General features: G+C 40.6%; 1 protein-coding gene across 1 annotated transcript; it reads left to right on the top strand.

Moving 5' to 3' along the window:
• The first annotated feature begins 1,304 nt into the window (after positions 1–1,304).
• Positions 1,305–19,945, top strand: itgb3b (integrin beta 3b). The gene is made up of 15 exons (XM_066663769.1): positions 1,305–1,396; positions 4,964–5,049; positions 5,695–5,899; positions 6,435–6,687; positions 7,585–7,747; positions 7,856–8,017; positions 8,560–8,655; positions 8,794–8,883; positions 9,000–9,134; positions 10,387–10,813; positions 13,069–13,291; positions 14,359–14,459; positions 14,541–14,660; positions 17,006–17,172; positions 18,388–19,945. Exons 1-15 carry the CDS (start codon positions 1,327–1,329, stop codon positions 18,454–18,456), a joined length of 2,367 nt encoding a protein of 788 aa, XP_066519866.1. The 5' UTR covers positions 1,305–1,326; the 3' UTR covers positions 18,457–19,945.
• Positions 19,946–20,215: the final 270 nt, after the last annotated feature.

Here is a 20,215-nt window from a genome sequence, read left to right as displayed (position 1 = left end):
ATAGCATAAATTTTATCATATATAAATACACAGTAATCTAGGTAGTGTATTAACAGTCCTCTTATTAAAACAATCTTAATGCCTTTTTAAAATAAAGCTTATTTGTATCAATCTGTTCTTATATGCTATCCCTGTGCTCAAAACTGATATTTAATTAATAGTATGATATACAGTATTTCCATGTTCCAAAAGCCAGTTTCAGTAACCGAGGATCAGAACGCCAGGGCCCCCGACCCCGGCTGCCACCCGATCCACAATGCACCAGACCCGGATTACTACCTCTCCCACAGATGGTGGGCCCATGGGAGAGTGGACCCATGTATCTCCTTCGGGCTGAGCCCCCCCATGAGTGAAAGTCCGGCCACCAGGCGCTCGCCAAGGAGCCCCTCCCCCAGGCCTGGCTCCAGGGTGAGGCCCCGGTAACCCTGCTCCGGGCAAGGGAGGCTGTGTTCTTGTTCTTAATCTAGTCATCTTGGTCTTTATGGATCACTCCTTGTCTGCCCCATCAACCTAGGACCAATTTGCCTTGGGAGACCCTACCAGGGGCTATTGCCCCCGACAACATAGCTCCTAGGCTCACGCAGGCACGCAAACCCGTCCACCACGATAAGGTGGTGATCCAGGGAGGGGTTATAATTTTCATATGTGGAAATATTTGGGAAGTCTGCTCAGGAAACAGCACAGTTTTTTCTGAATATTTGGAGCACTTGTTCTTTATGTGTTTTTCCATGTGAATTGGACATACAGGCCACCAGAGGGAAGAAAGGAACCATAACTCTGCACCAGAAACTCCCTGACTGAACTTCCACTGGGAACTTAGCTGTGTACATGCCTACACTACACATACAAATTATTAAAAACGAACTAATTTGCAAATGCAGCATATTGTAACGACAGTATAACGCTAATAATTATTGTGAAGCGATTTAATGGCATTCTTGACTGTTTCTATTTAAATAATTGGTCACTGTGAAGACAGAAATGATGGGGTTAAACATTTCAGTCAGTTACAGAATCAGGAGATACTAGGTCTCCTCAGTCTTATAAGCAGTGTAATTGCCTAAACATTAGTGAACCTCGATGTATTTTGGCCTGACACTCCACAAAACCCAGCGCCATGGGTGGGGTTGGGGGTGGACATAGTTATACCTCTCTAGTCCCCGCCGCTGGGCATTGGCCATGTTGACCTATGTGTGCGGTTGCTGTTCTAGACCTTACATATACGCCACCACTCTGAACTCCTCTGTGAGGGGCGGGGCGTGCTGACGTCATGTGATAAACCGAGCGCGCGCCTGAGGAGCGGCGGTGTTCCTCATCTGAGCGAAGATGCAGCGCCTAAGTTCCTCACATTCCTGGAGTTATTTTGTCCTTTTATTACTAACACACTATGCTTTCGGTAAGTTAATATACTTTGTTTAAGAGTCTCAGCAGTCTCATTTTTTTTTACTTTTTATAATTTGTTTAGTTTCAGTGTTTAAGTTTGAAATTTGAGCTTAAATGGAAGCTCCCAGAGAAGTGAGTGAGGTTTTGGGTGAGATGGGGAATGCGAGAATAGCAAAAGTGCAGGTGTAAGAAACGCAGACTGAACCGATGGGACTGCCATTTTCGTTCTGGTTTGTTATGTCGTTTATTTTGTTGAATATGATGTTCACATAAAATGGCAAAGTATGTTTGTGGAGACCAATTTACGCTCGTCAAGTTGTGATCAAACATTTAAATTTCATTAATTCAAAAATTTAATTTTCTTGTATCATTAGTTTTAAAAGCAATAACAAAGTGCTATTGAGACAGAAACTAGCCATTTGTTGTTCAGGAAATTAAGATAAGGCACACAGCAAATTCACCAGTGTTAAATTAACACTATTTGTGTAATAATTTAACACTCTCTGTGTTAACACTAATAGTGTTGATTTAACACTGGAGAATTTGCTGTGTATTAAAGAAGCATGATATATTATAAACATGCCCTAATCTAACAGCCACACAATATGTATCTCATATAGATAATTATTTTTGTTTTCATAGTGTTGTATTACGTTGTAGTAAAGTAATAAAAGTATTTATATTGCTCTTTACACAAACACAGTGTGTGTGTGTGTGTGTGTGTGTGTGTGTGTGTGTGTGTGTGTGTGTGTTTGCATTACCAAAAATGGGACATTGACCACAGCCATATTACCTTTTTATCTTTATTTATTTATGTCCATAAAAGGTCTTGGGGTACAAAAACAAGTGCAGTATTTGAGCTTGGTGAGCTGTCAAATCCAGGGGAACCGCACATCAGCAGATACACCTCGGTCGAACAGTTAATCCTCAACAAACAAAACATCTCCCCACACACCAAGCCCTAACCCACACACAAACATACACATAAACAAGAAAACAATACCCCCAGACAAGTAACGCACAACACAAACAAACCCCAAAATAATCCCTTAAAAGCCTATGGGGAGCCACAAGGCATAACTCTAGCTTCAAGAGCACAGCGTACACACACTCGCTCAGGGGTCATAAACCCTGGTGTGCCACACAGTCCTTATGAAGCCTCTTAACTATTCACAGCTGTGCTGTTCATGCCGAGGCCTGACGGGACCAGGTGAACTGAACAGCAGAACCCACCCCAACAGGAACCGAACATGCGAGAGTTTTGGTTTAGAACTGCTTTTCTATCCTGGGGCCAGTACTGGGCAAGACTGTCCCAATGGACCACCATTACCCCACCTCTATACCCAATAATCTACCTCACGCATTTGCATTAACATACAAAGGCTCTTCCATGGTGACTGCAACTTGGGACCTTGTGTCTTTTCATGCGAGATGGGTTGTACGACCAGATATTTGACCCAAGTGTGAGGGAATCCTCCTCTTTTGGCTTACACTGTTGTCTTGCTGGTGTTGTCTGGCAAACTGGTGCACAGTGAAAAGACGAAGGTGAAGCTTCTTGGAATACACTGCTAGGTGTGTTACCCACTGTTGTGTCATTCAGGGACCCAAAAACCAGTACCGTTGGCTTCCTAAGCTCATGGTCTAACATGAACAGAGCAGCTCTGAACCAGGTAAATTCTTGTACTAGCATGCCAGCCAATCAGGGTAGGTGTCTGTCTCAATCACTCTACTACTGTATGATGACAATAGGGAGCTGAGCAGTGAGTGTGCCACATGGTGCTCCACCAGCCATGTGGGCAGCTTAACATCGATTTTAGAAGTTTAACACTGCCCTAGCTGCCTGTTGGAAATGAAAAACTAAAATCCATGCCTAGGATGAACATGTGAATGGGAGTGAACCAGAACTTGTGCATGTGCCTGAACCCTTTCACCATGACAGAACCACTCCTGTGAGGTTGACGTGGCTACAGGTGACCACCCTGAGCTGCACAGTTGTAGTTTATTAGCAATCTAGCGTGCCATTCTTGGTGCCAGGAAGCACTCTGGGTTTCACCAGTGACACATAGAAGCCTGTATCAACAATTGCAGTGAGCAATTTCCTGCCCACATGGCACCTGAGCCAGAGTCCATCAGAACAGCTGATGCTCTCTGAGGTGGTGTTGATAATGAGAGTAGCTCACTCTCATTTCCTGCTGGCTCTGGCTCCTTCAAACTCTGCGTTGATGTCCCTCTGGTTTGGTAGGGGGCATAATCCCACTTCTGACACCAAATATGACATCCCTAAAGATGGTCCCTGGTGAAACTGTGCTCCTCCAGTATCTTCGCCAATGACATAATGACACAACGTTTATTAACCCTACTTGAAGTATGAGTTCATGCCAAATAACACAAGGAAATTGCTTCTTATCACATAAAGTATTTTTAGAGTGTTATATTTTACATTATATTGCAAGCTATGACAGCACTATGACAAAAATATTAATTCATAATAAGATGACTGGAATGAACACTATGTTTAGAAGGCAATATATTTAAAATAAATGAATTGATCAGCGCTATAGAAGAACCACATTTGTTTCCGTTTACTTCCAGAACCATGTTCTTAAAAAGACTTACAATTATGGGCTTTTTAAAGGTTTAAAGGACACTTAAAAATAACAGCTTCTTATCATTTAATTAGTTGTCTTTAGAACATGATATTTATATGTTATGGTTGAGGTTTCTTAAAATTAAACGAAGGGCCTTCATGCGTACATCTAATTTCATTCATTCATTCATTATCTGTAACCGCTTATTCAGTTCACGGTCGCGGTGGGTCCAGAGCCTACCTGGAATCATTGGGCGCAAGGCGGGAACACACCCTGGAGGGGGCTACATCTAATTTACTTTTTTTAAAGAACAATCAGCAAAATGTTTTTTTTGTGAACCAAAATTATTCTTCTGTAAAACTCTGTTTGGCCTGATTTTTAAGACTCTAAGTTTATACTGATGTCTAACTAACTGCCATGTCTGTGTCTCTGCACTGCTGAGAATTATCCAGCTACCATATATTACCTCCCCTATACTTGTCCTAAGAAGGTCCTAACCATTGAAAACCAGTGTGTGAGGGGGTTATTAATGTATGCAGAGCATTAGATGCACTATACTGTTTGACTGTAGAAATGCAAAATGAACCTTACCTGATTACGTGGATGGTGAGTTCATAAACAAAGAGGTCATGTTATTTAGCTGGTCAGTCTGTGTGTTTTTCTAACTAGACCTAGAAATTCTTTCAGTGGATTTGTCACTTGCTGTAGTATGTACTGTAACACAATCTTGGCAGCAGCAGCCATTGCATTTAATCATCCTTATCATGTGTCTGACACATCAGATTGAAGAAATCCATGCAGAATGATATGCCTTCAGGTTTGTGTCATTCAGTTACTCTGAAATAACTGCTCTCTGAAGAATGTTGTTTGGACTGGCATGTTTCCTGAGCATCTCAAACGTCAAACTGTATAAATGTAATCGTTAATATAGAATGCGAAATGAATAAAATGCTATGTACGTTGAATGCAACCAATGTTATTTCATCTTTCAGCCTCAAATATCTGCACATCTCGAGGAGCCAGCACATGTCAGCAGTGTTTAGCAGTGCACAGTTCCTGTGCATGGTGCTCCCAAGAGGTGTGGTACACTCCCTTTGCCAGGTCATATCACATCTGAATAATTGTTTACTTAGCTCTTAATTACATTTAAAATAAATACACATTGAAATCTCCATAAGCAGTTATGATGTTGTCTAAGAAGCCTTCTCAATGTGTAACGTACCAAACATTTTTGGTCACCTAGTACTCTGCTGCCAAATAAGACTCCACTCTAATAAGAAGGTTCTGCATAACATGGTGGAACAATGGTCTTTGGATCTGATAATAGTCAGCCACATAAACATTAGTGAGACCAGCCACTGAGGCTGGATGATTAGATCTTGATTACAGACCTGTCCTGTATAACTTGACCTTGGACGTAGTGGCCTTAAGCTGAAAATCCCATATAATTTTGTGCTTTTCTATGGAGAATATACAAGCAGTGCATGCTCATGTGTACATCTGAGTGCACAATAGATGTACTTTAAATGAGCAGTGCTTCAAATATTGTATTGTAATTACTATGTAGCATACTTTACTATGGCATCACATCAATGATTACCTTTATAACTAAAATCTTTAATCTCTGGTAATGCTTTTTTGCCTCATACAACAGGAAGTTGAGTTGATAAATGCTCATGCAGTGCTCAGTGTCTTTCTGTGTTTTGTACTGATGATATTTCAGAATTTTGGGGTGGACAGCCCTGGTGCCTCCCGTTGTGATCTCCAGAAGAACCTTCTAGCCGCAGGGTGCAATTTAGGAGCTATGGAGTATCCCATCAGCAAGCTACACATTACAGAAAACAAACCTCTGAGTGATAAGGCATCTGGTTCCACCTCTGATGTCACACAGATCCAACCTCAAAGACTACATATCACTCTCAGACCTGGTGAGTCCAGTACTGATGCAAATTAAACACTGATTTATATAGGTGTTCTTTTTCCTGACATGTGTTCTGTCTGTTTTTGTCGACGTGCTTAGGTTTACTTCCTGTACCTTGTGTTTCTGTAGTCACACCCCACACCTGTGAGCTATTCCTGGTCTTGTGACTGAGGTTTAAAGCCTTGTGTCGTGGTCTCATTCCTTGCCAGTCTTTTGTGGTCTAGGTTTGTGTTTGTGTGTTTGCTGGTGTTTAATAAAACTCCACTTTCATGTGCCTCTTTTTCTCTCGATCGTGTTTCATGATCTAATCTATGATTTTCCTTTTTTAATTCTGCAACTTATTAAATGTTCCATCTAAATGTTTGGAATTATCATAGATAATTATGCTTTCCTTATACTAAAAGTTTGAAAACTACCCTTGTAAGTCCCTCCTACACCTCGTGCTTGTGCTGCTGCTCTGTATCAGTCTTTATGTATAGGGTGTTGTATTTTGTGGTTGAATGTCTCAGACTAGCTTTCTGTTCATAATTTATCTCCTATAGATGACTCCCAGCGTTTCACGCTGCGGGTGCGGCAGGTGGAGGACTACCCAGTTGACCTCTACTATCTGATGGATCTGTCTTACTCTATGAACGATGACCTTTCACAGCTGAGGAGGCTTGGGAAAGGGCTGGCAGAAGAGATGAGTAAAACCACCAGTAATCTGCGAATGGGCTTTGGTGCTTTTGTGGATAAACCTTTGTCTCCGTACATGTACATCTCCCCACCAGAAGCTGTGCAGAACCCATGCTTCTCGTGAGTTATGAACATTACCAAGAGAGAATGTGGATAACATGTATGTCAAAGATGCCAGGCGGTTTATCTGGCTTCAAGTGGAAACTGTTTTTTTGTTTTGAATGTTTGTCTTACATGCTTTTAAACTCTATGCTATGTGGCCATTTAAAGGTGATCATCTTATATATTGTTGTTTTCATCAGTCTGGTTCATAGAACATGAATCCTAGCTTAGGATGGCAGTGCCAAGTAAACACATGCATCCGAAGCATATTAATGACATTGTTTCAAAATCATTCATTCATTCATTCATTCATTATCTGTAACCGCTTATCCAGTTCAGGGTCGTGGTGGATCCAGAGCCTACTTGGAATCATTGGGCACAAGGCGGGAATACAACCTGGAGGGGGCGCCAGTCCTTCACAGGGCAACACAGACACACTCACACCTACAGACACTTTTGAGTCGCCAATCCATCTACCAACGTGTGTTTTTGGACTGTGGGAGGAAACCGGAGCACCCGGAGGAAACCCACGCGGACACGGAGAGAACACACCAACTCCTTGTTACAAAATCACCATTCACAAAACCATATATATATATTTTTATCGTAACATGAGTCATTTTAGGTGCAGTCCGATGTCTACCTATTAATACAATCCTCATGGCTTGTCCGTCACCACTGACCATAAATGTGATGATTAAAGGGCTGCATGTATATGGTCATTTAGGTGACGGACAAGCCATGACCCAGTGGTTTTATTAAAGTCTTAGTGGATGACCGACAGTCTGAGTTCATCTAGTAATGCTCTTTGTTTTCCCAATGAGAGACATTCAGTATTGTCCACATGGTCTAAGTCTAATCAAAGGGTTGAGAAAAAGTAAGAGACGTGAGTAATTTCTTTCCTGATGATGATAGGTTACCAATCAAATGCCAACCGCAGTTTGGCTACAGACATGTCCTGTCACTGACAGAAGAAGTGGACCGCTTCACAGAAGAGGTGAAGAAGCAGAGGGTCTCTCGGAACAGGGATGCACCAGAGGGAGGCTTTGACGCTATCATACAGGCAGCTGTGTGCAAGGTGGAGCAGTATAGCAATTATTTCTTTTGTCTCTTTTATCTGTTATTTCCTACTTTCCTTATTTTCTCTTTTTCCTTCCTCTGTTGTTATCTCTTTTTCTTATCTCAGGAGAAGATTGGTTGGCGTCCAGATGCCTCTCATCTGCTGGTGTTCACCACCGACGCCAAGACTCACGTAGCGCTGGATGGTCGCTTGGCAGGCATCGTGTGGCCGAACGACGGCCAGTGCCATGTAGGCACAGACAACATTTACAACATGTCAACTACAATGGTACTGTCATCATGCCAATTAATGGCATACAGTTAAAGACTGAAAGCTGTGCCTACACATGGTGGTTTGGTTTATCAGGTACACCTACCACATAAAAGCAAATAGATTTACAGAAATTCTGGAGTGTTACCACGTAATTTAACTGCCACTTCCTACTTCATCAAGACCACCACTGGACCAACACTAACCAGATATTATTTGTGTGGTGGGTGTGCATTCCCTAGTCCTAAAATACTGTTGGGTTTGTGACCACAGTTGGTAACAATTTCTATGTCAGTGTTCTTGATGTGCTGAGAATGATCTACCTCCCAAATAATATCTCCTCAGTGGTGGTCCTATTGTGTTCATTTAAAGGACTAGTAAGTTATGTAGCAACAGATGGAGTACTGTTAGTAGCTATATATTTACAAAGAAACTATGTAGTAGAAGGATCTTGTTAAATGACCAGTGATGTGCCTGTATTAAACTGACAGCTATTCAGATGAGAGTAAATCATTTGAATCAATTATAAAAAAACTAAGCAGATGTATTTATTTTTTCAGGACTATCCATCACTGGCACTAATCACAGAGAAAATGTCAGAGAATAATATAAATCTAATCTTTGCTGTGACCCATAATGTAGTACCACTGTACAAGGTAAGAATCACACTGAAGTAGAGTGAACATTTGCCATATTTTTATTAACAACAACACTTTGTTTTTCAGTTTTATTAAGAATATAGAATTAAGAATTGTTTTCTGGAGTACTGTATACTCTTTATTTTATTGTGACAGAATTACAGTGATCTGATTCCTGGCACCGCTGTGGGCACTTTATCTGCGGACTCACGCAATGTGATCCAGCTGATCCAGGATGCCTATGCTGTGAGTGCAAAAAGACACTTATGAAATAAAGTTTTTGACACACTTTACTACATTAAAATAACCTGAATGTTGCACATGTACTCAATATCTTATTGCCGTATGGTTATGAATGGCAGAAAATTCGCTCTAAAGTTGAACTTGAGCTCCTGAATGTCCCAGAAGAGCTGAGACTGTCTTTCAATGCCACGTGTTTGAATGGAGAGGTCATCCCTGGGGTCAGGTCTTGCTCTGGGCTGAAGAGAGGGGACACGGTGAGTGCTAATTTTTCTCTTTATTTCAATTTGTTTTGTAATGGATCTTGAATTCTTGATTGAATTCTTTATTTTTCCATTCTCCATCACACTTCATTTCACATGTCTCCTCCTACTTGCTCAGTCATTCCAGTAAGTGACATTTTTTGTACCAATTCCCCAAAAAGGCAGGACAAATGAACAGGAAAATGCCTTCCGATGTGCACTCACTCTGATAAATGACTTGGTGGTTTATTGTGTCCCCAGTCTGTCATCCCAGTAAATGATTAAATTCAAAAGGCTGGGTGGGGGGGGAAGTGTTTATAGTTAATTTGTTGAGTATGTCTAGGCATCAGAAGTGTCTGTTTCCTGCTCCCTGCCCTCACTGTTTCTCTGACTCACTGTGTCCGGTTAGCTCAACTTGTTGTCAAAAAATCCAGTTTTATGTACTGTTCTGAAGAATGTTTTTCCATGCTGGGTTTTTAAAATTTCTCATATAAATCTCTTATACTCATTTAACCTGTAACAGTGTTTCCCAAACTTGGTTCTGGAGTACCACCTTCCTGCCCATTTTAGTGCTATTCCAGCTCTCACAAAAAAGGAAAGGCTTCTTAATGAGCTGATTAGGAAAATTCCTTGTAAATAGGAAACACAAAAATATGCAGGCCAGGAGTAGACCAGGGAGACTGTTGGTAGTTATGGAAACTGGTGTTGATGCACCAGTCTGGCATATAGAATTGATTTAGTCACTGCTGAGCTTATAAATACAAATTTAAGATTTTATGATGCATTGTTTCCTAAACAATTGTTATTTACTTGAACTGTTGTGAGGTCAGGTGGTGCAGCAGGTAGTGTCGCAGTCACACAGCTCCAGGGGCCTGGAGGTTGTGGGTTTGATTCCCGCTCCGGGTGACTGTCTGTGAGGAGTTGGTGTGTTCTCCCTGTGTCTGCGTGGGTTTCCTCCGGGTGCTCCGGTTTCCTCCCACAGTCCAAAAACACACGTTGATAGGTGGATTGGTGACTCAAAAAGTGTCTGTGTGTGTGTGTGTGTGTGAATGTGTGTGTGTGTGTGTGTGTGAATGTGTGTGTGTTGCCCTGTGAAGGACTGGCGCCCCCTTCAGGGTGTATTCCCGCCTTGCGTCCAATGATTCCAGGTAGGCTCTGGACCCACCGCGACCCTGAACTGGATAAGCGCTTACAGATAATGAATGAATGAATGAATGTTGTGAGGTCAGATATCTACTCGTATAATAAAACCCTTGTACCATTGCAGGTGTCATTCAGTGTTGAGGCTCATGCGAGGGGTTGCCCAAAAGTGAAACGCAAGACCTTTACCATCAAACCAGTGGGCTTCAAAGATGCACTCCAGATCACTGTTAATTTTGAGTGTCAGTGTAAGTGTCAGGCTAAAGGTGTGCCTGACAGCCCAGTGTGTCACTTTGGAAATGGCACATACGAGTGTGGCATATGCCTGTGTCACTCAGGCAGACTGGGGCCCAGGTGTGAGTGCGCAGAGGGGGACTACAATCACAGCGAACAGGACATGTGTAGCGGACCCAACAAAGTGGTCTGTAGTGGACGTGGAGACTGTGTGTGTGGCCAGTGTATGTGTCACAACAACGACTTCGGCAAGGTGTGGGGAAAGAGATGCGAGTGCGATGATTACAGCTGCCTGCGCTACAAAGGAGAGCTGTGCTCAGGTAAGACACTCTTAAGTTAAAGTAGTTGATATAATTCAGATCATTTAGAGGAGCATTCATTTTTCCTGAGGAAGTGATTCCTGGTGAGATTTATTTTAATTGTTCTTGAACGTCCCTGTCCCTTAACTTTACTGAAGGCACAACAATGCGTGTACCACCACAATGACTTGGGGGTACAAACCCAGGGACAGTATGACACATTTTTATGAGAGTCTAGAGAATACAGCAGCAACACTGTACAACAGAAGCTTACAACAGAAGGAGGCATGTTACTCACATATCGTGATACATCTCCTTTTGGGTTCTGTCTTCCTCAGAGTCATAGTAGCTCAGTGCCCTGCTGCATGTCTTGAAGACCGCATGCATGAGGAATTACTTACAATAACACTGGACATGTCTTGGCCTTATTCAGTGAACAAGCTGCTTTTCAGAAATAAACAAGCTGTGTTAATGTGTGGGGATCCAGACATGTGGTGGGCACCCTGTGTGGTTGGGTTGCAGGCACTGGAACTCACCCAGGGCACAGTAAGCCAAATGTTCTTTTAGCGGAAATTTTGAGCAGAGACCTCTCACTTTGTCCCTGCCAGAAACACTGCTGTGTCCCACCTCCCCTCCCTGTGTGCTGTCTACTGCTACTGCAGCTCTAAGTATAGCACTGTCTGTGTTTTGCTGGACTAATGTAGTGTTTGTGCTGTGTATTCATTACAAACAGGCTTAGCACCATTACAACTCATCAAGTCAGGCCTTGCTTATTCCCTAATGCCTTTCCGTATTGTCATGCAGTGATGATGTCACAGCACTAAAATAATCTGTCTCAGTGAGGGAGGTGAGTGGTGTCTGGTTTGGTTAAGCTGAAATTGCATTGGGGATTTTTTTTCTGTGGGATAAATGATTATAGGCAGTGTGGTGTTTGTCCTTGGGAACTGTCTGGTTTTATAGTCTCTAAGGGTCAAACCATTGTATGTAGTGTTATTTTTTTCTGGTTTCTTGTTTCCTGTTGATCTGGATGTTTAGTGCAATCATTCTGAGGTCAACATATGTAACTCGTGTGGTTTTATATACTGCTCAGTGTATAGGCAGATTCAAGTGAATGCATTTTGGTGACATCTAACAAAACAAATAATTAATGAAATATTTTTGCCTTATTTCCATATATGGACATATGTGGATGGGGGAGTGAATGAATTATTTTAAATGATACCAATGGTACCATTTTAACATAAGACTACATTAATAAATGATTGTAAATGGTTTAAAAACTGGTTATTAATATGGTTATTAAATAGAGATATAAAGGGCAACAGTGACTTATTTATAGTCTTTATACTTAGAGTGTCAGAGGACTTACTGGACGTGTAATGGTTAAGAATAAGACCTGAGAATATAAATTTAGTCATTTCACATGTTAAGGTACACACCACATTATCATTAATGTTCAAAAAGACGTTGTATCTGCAGTTAATTAATTAATCCGGTTTCCTCCCACAGTCCAAAAACAGTCCAAAAAAGTGTCTGTAGGTGTGAGTGTGTGAGTGAATGTGTGTGTGTCTGTGTTGCCCTGTGAAGGACTGGTGCCCCCTCCAGGGTGTATTCCCGCCTTGCGCCCAATGATTCCAGGTAGGCTCTGGACCCACCGCGACCCTGAACTGCATAAGGGTTACAGATAATGATTACAGATATGAAATTTGGGCATGGATGAACATGGCTTCAGTTATAGTGTTGCTTGCCGCTCAAGAGAAAAGCCAAAAAGAGGGACTTATCTGGGGAAGCCTCTCCATTGTATAAAATTCCAGAGATTCCACAACAGCCAAACTTTATTTTTAGGAGACCACATGATATATATGGAGATTAGAGCATTTTGACAAATGCTTGGCTGAAAAGGAGTTAACCCTGAGAATTTATTTTGTAAACTACATGGAGGCTTAGAGGTCCCCTTGGGAATGAGTTTTGTTTCTGTGCGTGTGTGGAATGCGCAGCTCCTCATGAGATGTATTTTCATAGACAAACCCGGACCTAAAAAGAAAGAAACATTGTGTGCTTTCACAGAAAACATTACAGGGCCACGCATCATATGTTCGTAATCACCCTGGTCATTAGATGAGGTTTTGGCTTTACAGCATTTACCTCTGGCAGCAAAATCACTTTGTTGTATTCACTTCAAAGATATCTATTACCTCAGCTTCTCAAAATCTGCTCAACCATCCCTGGGTTCACACCACTGTTGATTGTATTATTTTACATGTGATATTTTATAGGTCATGGCACATGTTCCTGTGGTTTTTGCCAGTGTGACCCAGGCTGGTCGGGTGAAAACTGTAACTGCTCCACGAGCCTGGACACCTGCATATCCAGTATAGGTTTACCCTGTAGTGGCCGTGGTCAGTGTGTGTGTGGAATCTGTGAGTGCACCCAGCCAGGGGCCTACGGCTTCACCTGTGATAAATGCCCCACCTGCCCTGACGCCTGCACCATGAAGAAGTGAGTCAGCCCACAAACACTAGCCTCATTTACTTGTTAAACATTACCTGATGTGTAACTGTAGCACTGAGCTTTGAAATAAACCTTTGATTTCTAAATAGTAATATTGCTCAACACTCTTTCCCCTGCACTCTTTTAAAAATGATATTACACAATTAAATAAATAATTATGTAGTTATATAAAAATAAACATTATACTGACATTGTCCCAAATTTATAAAAACATTAAATATATATATATATATAATTTTATGGTGGTGTTCTCCCCGTGTCCGCGTGGGTTTCCTCTGGGTGCTCCGGTTTCCTCCCACAGTCCAAAAACACACGTTGGTAGGTGGATTGGCGACTCAAAAAAGTGTTCGTAGGTTTGAGTGAATGTGTGTGTGTTGCCCTGTGAAGGACTGGCGCCCCCTCCAGGGTGTATTCCCGCCTTGCGCCCAATGATTCCAGTTAGGCTCTGGAGCCACCGCGACCCTGAACTGGATAAGCGCTTACAGATAATGAATGAATGAATTTTATGGTGTTTTACTTTCTGGAAACACATTGTACACTCTCGCTTCTATTAAATATAGTTAGCATGTATAATCTGCCATCTGTGTAATAGGATGTACTTTAATCTACACAAGACACACATCTAAAAAGTTTGTGATAGGCGTAAGACTGCTTTACAGTATGTTTACTATGCTTTGCAAAAAGGTTTTTTGTTGTAATTTTTAGACGAGTAAATAAAGAGACTATGTCAGTTTTGTAAGACTTCTTAAGAACTCATTAACGTATGTTATACTCAGCAAGAATGACTTCAGTACTTTCTATTTTTTTAGTCTGTATACCATAATAACATGACATATATATTTGCAAAAGAACTCACTAGATTGTGTTTTATTGTTTTCAAAACAAACTTCAGCTTTTACATCACTTTCAAATCACAATAAACACAAAACAAGCTTTAAAAAAAATACTGTATTAACAGTTAAGAATGAGTGAGAAATAAAGACCACGCAATATTTTAATTACTGCTGCATATTAGTGACAACATGTACGTTACGATCGCCTTCCACTGTGTTTAGAGACTGTGTGGAGTGTAAATATTTTAAGCGAGGGAAGAGATTTGAAGATGAAAGCTGTGCTCGGATTTGCAGAGACGAAATTAAACTGGTTGACGATCTGGGTAAGTTTTATGATTCTAAAGTTATTTCTAAATGGTCTTTGAATGGAGCATTTAGTTTTGTCTTCCTCTGTTGTTCCACAGTTTTCCATGATAAGAATGCTGTAAACTGCACTTACAAGGATGAGGATGACTGTGTGCAGAGGTTTCAGTACTTTGAGCATAACAGCGGGAAGTCTATTCTGCTCGTGGTAAAAGAGCCAGGTAACACTCCACCCACCCTCAGACGTGTACTTAAGCCAGCACAAAACACTCAGTGTAAGCAAGACAAATGTTTTTGGCAGTGTGCCGTGGTTTGGCTTCACTGAAAAATTCACTCGTTGGTGTATAACTAAAGGCAATGTGAAATTTAATTCAAAGAGTAATATTTAACCGGCAGAGACTATAAACACTCTGATGTAAGGTAAATAAAGACATATCGGTGAGAATATGCTTCATTTCTAGTGCAAGTTGGTGTTTGAGGGTGCTGTGTGGTTGCCTGTGTGTGTGTGTGTGTGTGTGTGTACATATGTGTGTTGAGGCCATGATGAGAGTGTGTGTCATTAAGGCATTAAAGACCTGGAGCCTGCAGTGAGAGTCTACCCCTTTGCTTTAACAGACCCACATGTGGAACATGGGCTTCATTAAGTACTCAGAAACACACAGTCCTGGAGTTCAGAGAAGAGCCCATCTAGTAAAGCAAGGCAATAAACAGCAACTAAGCTACCGGGGAACACGCTGACATGGCACAATGCATACCATCTAATCAGACAGCAAGGATACAGTAGCAAACACACAAAGAGAAAGTGTGAAACGGCAAAAAGCAAAGAGAAGTTGTTTATTTAGATCTGAGAAACTGTTTTGCATCATCTGTTACTAGGAATATATTTATTGTACTTGAGAATGCATATATCGATGATTACTTTGTTAATTTGTTACAACACAATTTAAAAAATGTATTTTTTGCACTTTTTATGCAACGCCCCCCTCATTTGTTTACTACCGCTTTTTCTTTGCTTGTGCTATTTACAAATATTTTGATAATAATAATTTTCTCCTTGTTCATAACATTTCCTGGCATACCACAAGGCACAGTAGTGCTACAGATAGTATAGATACAGGTTGTGGGTTCAATCCCCACCTCAGATCACTGTCTGTAAGGCGTTTGGGGTGTTTTCCCAGTGTCTGCTTGGGTTTCTCCATAAGTGTGTGAGTGTGTGATAGACTTTGGGACCTGTCCAGGTTGTGTTTCTGCCTTTTGCCCAGTGATTCCAGGTAGGTTTCGGACACATAGCAAAGTTACAGTAAATGAATTAATGAATCACCGATGCATACATTAAACTACACATTAGGTGCTGTATTTGCGTTTTCATGTTATTCTAGTTTCACGGATTCCATAGGTTTTTGTTTGTTTTGTTTTTGTTTATTAAAATAAGTTTTTACCAATAAAAGCACCCATGGGACAGCACAGTGGCGCAGCAGGTAGTGTCGCAGTCAACCAGCTCCAGCGGCCTGGAGGTTGTGGGTTCAAATCACGCTCCTGGTGACTGTCTGTGAGGAATTGGTGTGTTCTCCCTGTGTCCACATGGGTTTCCTCCGGGTGCTCTGGTTTCCTCCCACAGTCCAAAAACACATGTTGCAGGTGGATTGGCGGAACTCAAAAGTGTCCGTAGGTGTGAATGTGTGTGTGTCTGTGTTGCCCTGTGAAGGACTGGCGCCCCCTCCAGGGTGTATTCCTGCCTGTTAGGACCCACCGTGACCCTGAACTGGATAAGCGGTTACAGATAATGAATGAATGAAAAGCACCCATTATTTTCATGTCTTTTGTTCATAAGACACGTAACTGTGCCTGGCTGCCCCTATCCAGTCTTTCAGCACAGGAAGTAACCCCTCTCAAATTGGCAGTGAAATTATCATCTTCTTACACAATATGTGGCCCTTTCCTTCTGGATTTCCAGTGGCATGAATTACCTCCAGACACAGAACTTTAAAAAAATGCTTCATAAAAAGCACATACACAGTTTCTCCCCTGAACTCCCCTGAATAGCTTATTTTAACTTTTATATCTTTATTAAATATCTGCATGGACGGCAAGGTGGGGCAGCAGGTAGTGTCGCAGTCACACAGCTCCAGGGACCTGGAGGTTATGGGTTCGAGTCCCGCTCTGGGTGACTGCCTGTGAGGAGTTCTCCTTGTGTCTGCATGGGTTTCCTCCGGGTGCTCCGGTTTCCACCCACAGTCCAAAAACACAAGTTGGTAAGTGGATTGGCGACTCAAAAGTGTCCGTAGGTGTGAGTGTGTGAGTGAATGTGTGTGTTGCCCTGTGAAGGACTGGCGCCCCCTCCAGGGTGTGTTCCCACCTTGCGCCCAATGATTCCAGGTAGGCTCTGGACCCACCGCGACCCTGAACTGGATAAGAGTTACAGAAAATGAATGAATGAATATCTGTAGGCATGAGTACATATTCAAGTGCTGCGTCAATGAGCTGCATTTGTAAGCCTTTTAAGTGTTTTTGACTTTGGTACTGATGCTCTTGCTTGTCATTTCATGTACCTCCTGCTGTGACCCAGATTGCCCTAAAGGCCCTGACATTCTGGTGGTGCTACTCTCTGTTGCTGGAGCCATTCTGTTTTTGGGTCTTGCTGCGTTGCTGATCTGGAAGCTGTTGGTCACTATACACGACCGCCGCGAATTTGCCAGGTTTGAAGAAGAGCGGGCAAAAGCGAAGTGGGACACGGTGAGCCTGGTCTCTTGACACATGCAAAATATAAATGTACACAAACACACACACACAATTATTCATATTTGCATGTCATAATTACACTTTAATATGCCACATTCCACAAATAACAAATAATATAAACTCTGCAAGTGTGCCTCCACACGTGAGCCTTCATATCCACCCCTGTTTACTGAAATATAAATAATACTGTTACTTTTTTCAAAGTTAAATTTTCAAATGCAAGGTAAATCATAAGATGTGGGCAGAATGTTTTTACTGTCTTTGTGGCATGCTGTTTTCCCTCACAGAACAAAGGAACGCCTCTGTTCCCTAGGGCACACTTTGCTTTAAATTATGCCTTGCTAATTAGACTTTCCTGGTGTGGTCTGTAGACTCACACTCACACAGGGCTGTTCCAGCCACATCTGGACTTTGACTCCTCCTACATGAGGCCGGTACCTAAGCCCTCTCCCTCAGACTTGGTTTACAGTTCCATTTCATACTTCAGTCTAAATTCAAGTGGTCATTATAGGTGACGGAGATCCTCAAAGTGCTTACACAAGAAAAAGCCCAAATGATACATTTTAAAATTAAATGTTGCCCCCTGAAAAGCCATTTTTAAATGTCTTTATTTTAAAAGGCTGTACATTGTTGAACATAAATCTGGTCAAGAAAGTATCACAAAGGAGAAAGAAATTAGTCCATGAATGAGGAACATTTCTTCTTGTACTTAATTACTTATTGTACAAAATATGAGGATTTCTTCAGTAATATTTGCTGATCTCAATATTGCCCATTGTGTTTACTGGTGTGTTTGTTTACATAAGAATGAATGTCGTTAGTATTTTATCCAGTTTTCTCTGGTCTCTGTATTCTGGGGCTGTTGTGTGAATTTCTTTAAAAACAGTTATTTATTTTTTTCTTTCAAGGTATTCACAAGGTATTCACCTTTAATCATGTAAAAGTTAATTATGTACAACATATAACTTCACAATTGGACCTTTGTAGTGACATTGAAGGTTAATTCTAGTGTTTGAAAACAAGTGCACCAATATAAATCTTCAGAATTAAGAGATTAAATGGAAGATTCAGAAAATACATAATACATAAAGTATCTGAGTCCCAGTTACTGATTATCATCATTATCCAGGGAAGACAGCAAGATCTAGGAATGTAGGGTTCTGCAGAATTTGGAATAATGCCTTCCATTGTGCTTTGTCTTTGTCCTAGAGCCACAACCCTCTGTACAAAGGTGCTACCACCACTTTCACCAACATCACATACCGAGGTAAGGAGTAAAAGTGCATTGCATCTGCCACTGGAGCATCACCAAAGGACCACATGCTCATCTTTTTATCTCTGTTTTATTTTCTTCCGTCTTATAGCTGTAAAAATGCTAGTATTTTCTATTTGGAGGGTGTACATTTTTGTCTGTAAATATGATATGTTTAAAGAAGTATCTTGCACTTAATCATCAAATTGAGTCTTAAGTTTATTTTGTATCAAGGTTATATTTTATGTCGACCAGCACTAATTCAGTGAACTGTGTTGTACACATTTACAAATGATGGTTCTACAAGGGTTCTTTAGTAAAGAAAATGACTCAATAAACAATAGAAGAACCGTTTTTGGTGCCATATAAAACCCTTTTCGAAAAGGTGCTATTTAGGACCATTTATAGCACATTCTCCATCAATCTGAAGATCATTTTTAATCATGCAGAAGGTTCTTCCAAAGTTCAGAGTTTTATATAGAAGCATTTTCTTTAGTAAAGAACCTTACAGAACCGTAATATTTAAGTGCATATTTTTTCATGTTTGTGTGTTTGGTGATAAAAACAAATCCAGATGATACACGCATTCCCTTTTCCTCAGACCCCTTCTCTGGTTTCCTGTGTAGGTTTGTGACTTCATGATAAAGGCTTGTAGAATATTCTGAGTATACAGTAACACTGGTTAACTACAGAGTTTGTGTGCACATCATATCGTTGTCCTTACAAATGCCTTGACAGCTTTTAGAAAACAATGTTGTAAAATTTCAAATTAGTCACAGTTTTTTTTTTTAAGTGTAGTGTATTTTCATTTTAAAATATGTATTAATGGCATATTTTGGGCATTTACATTATTTAATGAATATTACTCATGCTTTCTTTCTGGCAACAGAATAAATTGACTTCCACTTTCGTGCTGCTTACATTTTATTATCTACTGATATTCTGTTTTCCTCCACAATGTGTACTTTATGTTTAATGGTCAAATTATGTCTCTGTAGTTTTGACTAAATATTTCTGCGGAAACAGACGTCCAGCAGGATTTACCCTTGATATTAAACATGTTACAGTGTGTGTTTTAATAGAATTTTTCCAACACTGTATATACATTACTGTGCAAGGTGTTAGGCACCAGAGATTATGAGATTTAAAAAGCTATTTATCTGAGCAGTAAGTGTTTATTTGCTAAAAAAAACAAACAAACAGCAAATAACACCCAACAATTGAATAAAACATAAAACCAAATAACATTATGTGATACTCTGTGTGTGAATGTGTGGGTTTAACTTTTTCCAAATCTCTCCTCGTGGAGTCTGTATTATTTGAGGCTATCATCCAATACCTAGTTTTTGTGGTTAATAAATAATGAATGTAAATAATGTGTGCTGTTGATTTTAAAAAATTCAGGCAATCAAAGAGAATCTGAACAAAAACCTGTTTATCAAACTCACTCACACCTACAATTATATATATATATAAAAAGATCTTATATTTTTTATTTGTTTTATATTTATTGTGATTATATATAACTTTATACAAGCACCACGCTTGGTTTAAATATATATAATTATCGTAGGTGCCTAAGACTTCTGCATAGTTTTTCCTTTTATTATCTAGTTTCATATATATTATTATTATTATTATTATTATTATTAAAGTTTAGGCCATGGACATTCTACACTGAAATAAAATGAAAAGTTTCTCAGGAAGGTCTGCAAACCAATAGACTACACTACAATGAGACTGAGAAAAGATCTGTACTCTTTGATCTAATTTATAGTTTGACTA

This window comes from Hoplias malabaricus, chromosome 3 (assembly GCF_029633855.1).
Source record: "Hoplias malabaricus isolate fHopMal1 chromosome 3, fHopMal1.hap1, whole genome shotgun sequence".
Lineage (NCBI taxonomy): Eukaryota > Metazoa > Chordata > Actinopteri > Characiformes > Erythrinidae > Hoplias > Hoplias malabaricus.
The sequence above is the reverse complement of the archived record's forward strand: the minus strand, read 5'-3'. Positions and strand labels throughout refer to the sequence as shown.

What these genes read in the sequence shown, in the direction of transcription:
- itgb3b (XM_066663769.1), top strand. Translation starts at nt 1,327, where the DNA reads ATGCAGCGCCTAAGTTCCTCACATTCCTGGAGTTATTTTGTCCTTTTA. An exon ending in ACTAACACACTATGCTTTCG is followed by an intron (nt 1,397 to 4,963) that starts GTAAGTTAATAT and finishes TTCATCTTTCAG; the next exon opens with CCTCAAATATCTGCACATCT. An exon ending in ACATATCACTCTCAGACCTG is followed by an intron (nt 5,900 to 6,434) that starts GTGAGTCCAGTA and finishes TATCTCCTATAG; the next exon opens with ATGACTCCCAGCGTTTCACG.